The 4,553-nt window shown below is 34.5% G+C and overlaps 1 protein-coding gene across 1 annotated transcript; it reads left to right on the top strand.

Annotated features, from left to right (window-relative positions):
- The first annotated feature begins 353 nt into the window (after positions 1–353).
- LOC111367511 lies at positions 354–3,099 on the top strand. The gene is made up of 2 exons (XM_022988427.1): positions 354–1,679; positions 2,598–3,099. The coding sequence occupies exons 1-2, from the start codon at positions 1,190–1,192 to the stop codon at positions 2,645–2,647; spliced, it is 540 nt and encodes a 179-aa protein (XP_022844195.1). The 5' UTR covers positions 354–1,189; the 3' UTR covers positions 2,648–3,099.
- Positions 3,100–4,553: the final 1,454 nt, after the last annotated feature.

Below are 4,553 nucleotides of genomic sequence, written 5' to 3'. Positions count from 1 at the left end.
TCATCTTAATTTATACAAAAAGAAATTTGTAAAAGCTCAAAAGTGTGGTGTACATTGGCACGACCTAACCTATAAAAAGTTACACTGGGCTCGAAAGATTCTATTTTCATGCAACATGATTCAATTTACACCTTCACGTACAAGCATGTTTTAAATCTAGATTCTAGCCCCACATCGTAACAAAAGCGAGACATGGTACATAACAAAGTTACAAGGTCCAAATTGAATTTATCATAACTAAATGGCGTTTATGTCCAAATAAAGTAAGTTAGATGACGAAGCTACAATTTACACTAAAATAAGCAAAGACCAAGAAAAATCTCAGTACATGTGCAGGCCACCCCCACCAGACTAGTAGTTGATATTACATTTCGCAGAAAGTTTGTGTGACGTAATTCTAGAGATAGAGAGATATAGAAGGCCGCCGGCGGGGGATCTCGGTGAATTCACAAAAAATGGATTTCTTTGAGAAAGAGCTAAAAAATTTTAATCCTTTGTGTCTTTAACCTTTTCCTTTCTTTCTTTCTTCAAATTTCCTTTATTGGGTTCTTGTATTCCGGCGAGAATTTTCAGATTTTCCGGCGAAATAGACGTTTGTCTATTAAAATTCCGGTAAAATATTGGGTTTTCCGGTGGTCTTGTCGTTTCCTTTTCTTCTAAACTTCATAAATTCGCAATCTTTATGACTTTATGGGTGGTTGATATGAGGACAAAAAGGTCAATTAGTAGCCTCCTCTTTCGTTATTCTCTTAAAATTCGCCCAGGAGATTAAATTATTTTTAATTGTTTGAGCGTGTGGTCATTGGGGAAGTGTATTAATGAAGTTTAGTGATTTCCACACTAATTATTGGCAGTAATTGAATTATGCCCGTCATAATGACGACATGTTCTGTGAAGTGAAGTGAAGTGAAGTTAATTAATATAATTTTAGAAATTATCGCGATAATTTTTACGTAATGGGTTATGTTAAGGGACTTTGTTCAATCATTTAGCGTTACTTTATCATATTCAAATTCAATTGTTTTGGGGTTTCTTGATTTAGTTGCTGTTTGATTCTACTTTTGAGTCTCGGATTGGATTGATTCACAATTTCTTGAAGTTTAATTCTTTCTGCTTCAATTCTTTGATTCTACTTAACCATATATTACTATTGACTTTATTTTATTGAAAAAGAAAAAAAGGGAGAACAATGGCTCTTTCTTTCACTAGATTTTCATTGTGGTGGTTGGGAGGTAAAGAGAAAGAGCAGGTCTCTTATGGTTCATCGGCGAATCCAATAAATACTTTGGGTGATTGGGGTTTGAGAGGAGAATCTGAAAGTTTGAAATTTTACTCAGTGAACGGGGCTGATAGAAGAATGCCCTCTTCAAGTTCGACTAGAAAAGTGAGAAGGAAATGGAAAAGTAGGGAGGAGAGGAGGATTGACAAGGAGTATGATGTGGTGTTGGTGCCATCAGATGGGGTTTGTTTGTCCGGTTCTGAATCTGATGATTCGGATTGGTCAATTGGCTGGCTTGAACCACATTCTTCCGATTTCCTTGGTGATGTTGATGCCGATGACAGTTTTGCTGTGTTAGTCCCCTGCTACAGGCATGACTGCAAGGAATTAGAGGGGCTGGAGGTGCCTAATAAACAGTTCTTTAGTGCTATTAAGAACTTTCCAAATGATTACTCTGCTGGTAAGAGCTGAGCTGTATATAGGAAATGCATTTTTCGAATGGTGTGCTTATGTCCTTCAATTTTATGCTTTTACAATGTCTCTCTGTTGGGTCACTTAGATTTATCAAGTATTCTTACCATGTATGGTAACATAAGTAAATTAGAAGATATCTTTAAGAAGAAACATTCTGTACTGAGCTTGTATACATCAATGAAATTAAAAATTTGCTGTCAGAGATTTAAAATACAACTAAATCTGTTCTGTTAGTTCTTATGGCATATGCACTAGCCACTAGATTTTGCATTGTAGAAGTCAGGGACATCAGCTTTGGCGTATGTTCCTTGGCAGGGGTGAGATCTTGTTCGAAGATAGAATTTGTTATTACTCATTGTTGGATGGGTCCATTAGATAGTAATATGCTGATATGTATGCACTTTTCTTGTGCCATGTCCATTATTGGATAAATAGAAAATAGCAGGAAAAGTGTTTTGATGGTTTATATAATTTAAGCTTGAAGATTTCTCTTCCCTTGTGCCCCTGAAACAATGGTTTATATAATTTAAGCTTGAAGATTTCTCTTCCCTTGTGCCCCTGAAACAATGGTTTTATTTGAGGCTTAAATGTTCATTTCCAAACCGGCAGATGGAACCAGGAGAAAGGGCCACAATTTTTTATATATGTAACCTTTTATTTGTCTTTTTGAAGCCATCGGCCTTTTTATTGGGTCAACTTTGACATATTGCACTGCTTAGATTGAAATTTAAATGGGCTTTTTAGCATGTTCTTTGTCGATTTAATTCGATAGACCATGAGTGGCAATATAATTTATTTCTTCTCTCTTGACAAAGTAAATATCGTCTTAAGCAGGAGTGACACCTATAGAATCTGAGCTTCACTTGCAGTTTACCTTTTTATTTATTATTTTTAGTTTTTGTAGAGGGCAAGAATTCTGTGGAAGAGTGGCTTTCCTCTCTCCAAAATATGTGAAGCTGCGGTGTCTCTGAACATGATTACTGCTGCACTGTGTTACCATGGAACCAAAAGAACCAAAAGCCATAACTCTACTAGTTATAACATCCAAGTATGGCTCCAAGTAGGAGGAGACTGTGTCAAAGCTTCGATTTCATGACAACGGCTAGAACTGTAATCTTTCTGTAGAACACTGCATTATGTTTTGTTCTTCATGTTTTGTGTTAGATGTGTGTTGACCACTTCTCTTGGAGACTTTAATATTGAACTGATTGCTTAGTGTATATACAATCAATGTGAATATGTTTAAAATGTGTATGCTTCCAACTTGCTGCTATTGTTAGCACTTTCTGCTTTTCCGTAATTAGTCGATCACAAAAAGCTGTTCATCTTGTGCATAAATGCTTTACTGTCGTTGTAATCTGTCGTCCTTTGGATTGTACATAATATTGGAGCCTTTGCTAGAATTACCTGCTCCTTTCTTGAGGTGATAAATCTGTTTTAACTTGGAAATTATCGAGAGAAACTGCATTGCTGCTCTTTGGCAATAACCAGGTAATCACTGAAAAAGATGCTTGCCTAGTTCAGTGTTGTAATAGATCAGACAAACATCATTGAGTTTGAGTTTTGTTGCCATAAAATTTTGCATGTTTCTTGGTGAAATATATGAACTTGGTTTGCACGGTTTAATAAAGAAGCTCGTTTTCTTTGTTACGTTCTTAAGTGAAGTGGTTAATAGCCATGTAGCAGACCAATGACCTGGAAATGGAATTGAATACATTGCTGTTGTAAGGAAAATGCAACCTTTGATCTGTTTGGATCCCATTTTTTAAAACTTAATTTCCTCAAACTCATTTTAAACCGTACATTTTATGGGATTCACAATTTTTATCAAGTTTCTAATCACGCGTTTCATCAATTTTTATCAAAATTTACTAAAATTCTTATGTTTACCTAAGCGAAGTCGGTTATTCCTAAAGTGTTAAAGAGCATGTGGTTCTTCTATAAGTTGATAAAAAGTGATTAAGAAAAGCCGCTTTGGTACTCCCTATTGGCCTTTCAAGATTTCTTTTCTTGTTGTCAATTATGGTATTAGTCTAAGACCCCACTGCCTTATTTGAGGTTGCAATTGGAAGGGTCTCTTATTAGTGTCTGTGGCTATTATCTTTGCGGAGACATATTCTATAACTTTTATCTTAGTATCTCATTATTTATATTTCCACTTTAGCAAAGATTGTATACATTTATAACACGTTTAAGATGATAGATTGTATTGAAATTGAACGAATAAATAGATAAATTTACGTGCAGAGATAATTTTATGGCTCATTAGTGCGTAGTTTTCACAATCACTATAACACGTGTCCTTTGAGTCCATGTCGGTCAATTCTGAATTAGAAACCAATGTTCCCTAATTACATCTGGTTCAATCCTAGCCTATTGATCCATATGTTGATAAAAATTTCAAAGACATGGTGCATATTGCCTACTGTCCCTTACTTATCATTATCTATTGTACTGTATTATGTTATGATCAGCCAATAAAGATGACAGGTGACAGATGAGTCATTGGTCTTTTAATTATTGGAGTTTTAAAACGTATTCAAAGGCCGACTATGTTGGTCCTTAGAGCATGTTCAGTAGAGGTTTTAATTCAATTAAAATAAAGTTTTTTGATTTTTATTTCACTATTTCAACTTTCATTTTTGAATTTTTCTCCCACAAGTAGAACTCACTTTATCTTAACGGTAAAAAAAATCAATTATCAAAATTCATACCAAACAAAAACTTAAATATTTTATGCTACCTATAATTCGTGTTTGACACGAATTACTGAATACAATCGAACACTAATTGAAATAAGATTTTAACTTTTTTTTAAAAGAAAAATATTGTGTATTACTATTTGATGCTTTTATCAAAC

The sequence above is a fragment of the Olea europaea genome, chromosome 18, assembly GCF_002742605.1.
Source record: "Olea europaea var. sylvestris chromosome 18, O_europaea_v1, whole genome shotgun sequence".
In the NCBI taxonomy this organism is placed as follows: Eukaryota; Viridiplantae; Streptophyta; class Magnoliopsida; order Lamiales; family Oleaceae; genus Olea; species Olea europaea.
Note: the sequence above shows the minus strand (reverse complement) of the source record. Positions and strands in the feature narration are given on the sequence as shown.

What these genes read in the sequence shown, in the direction of transcription:
- LOC111367511 (XM_022988427.1), top strand. Translation starts at nt 1,190, where the DNA reads ATGGCTCTTTCTTTCACTAGATTTTCATTGTGGTGGTTGGGAGGTAAA. An exon ending in TCCAAATGATTACTCTGCTG is followed by an intron (nt 1,680 to 2,597) that starts GTAAGAGCTGAG and finishes TAGTTTTTGTAG; the next exon opens with AGGGCAAGAATTCTGTGGAA.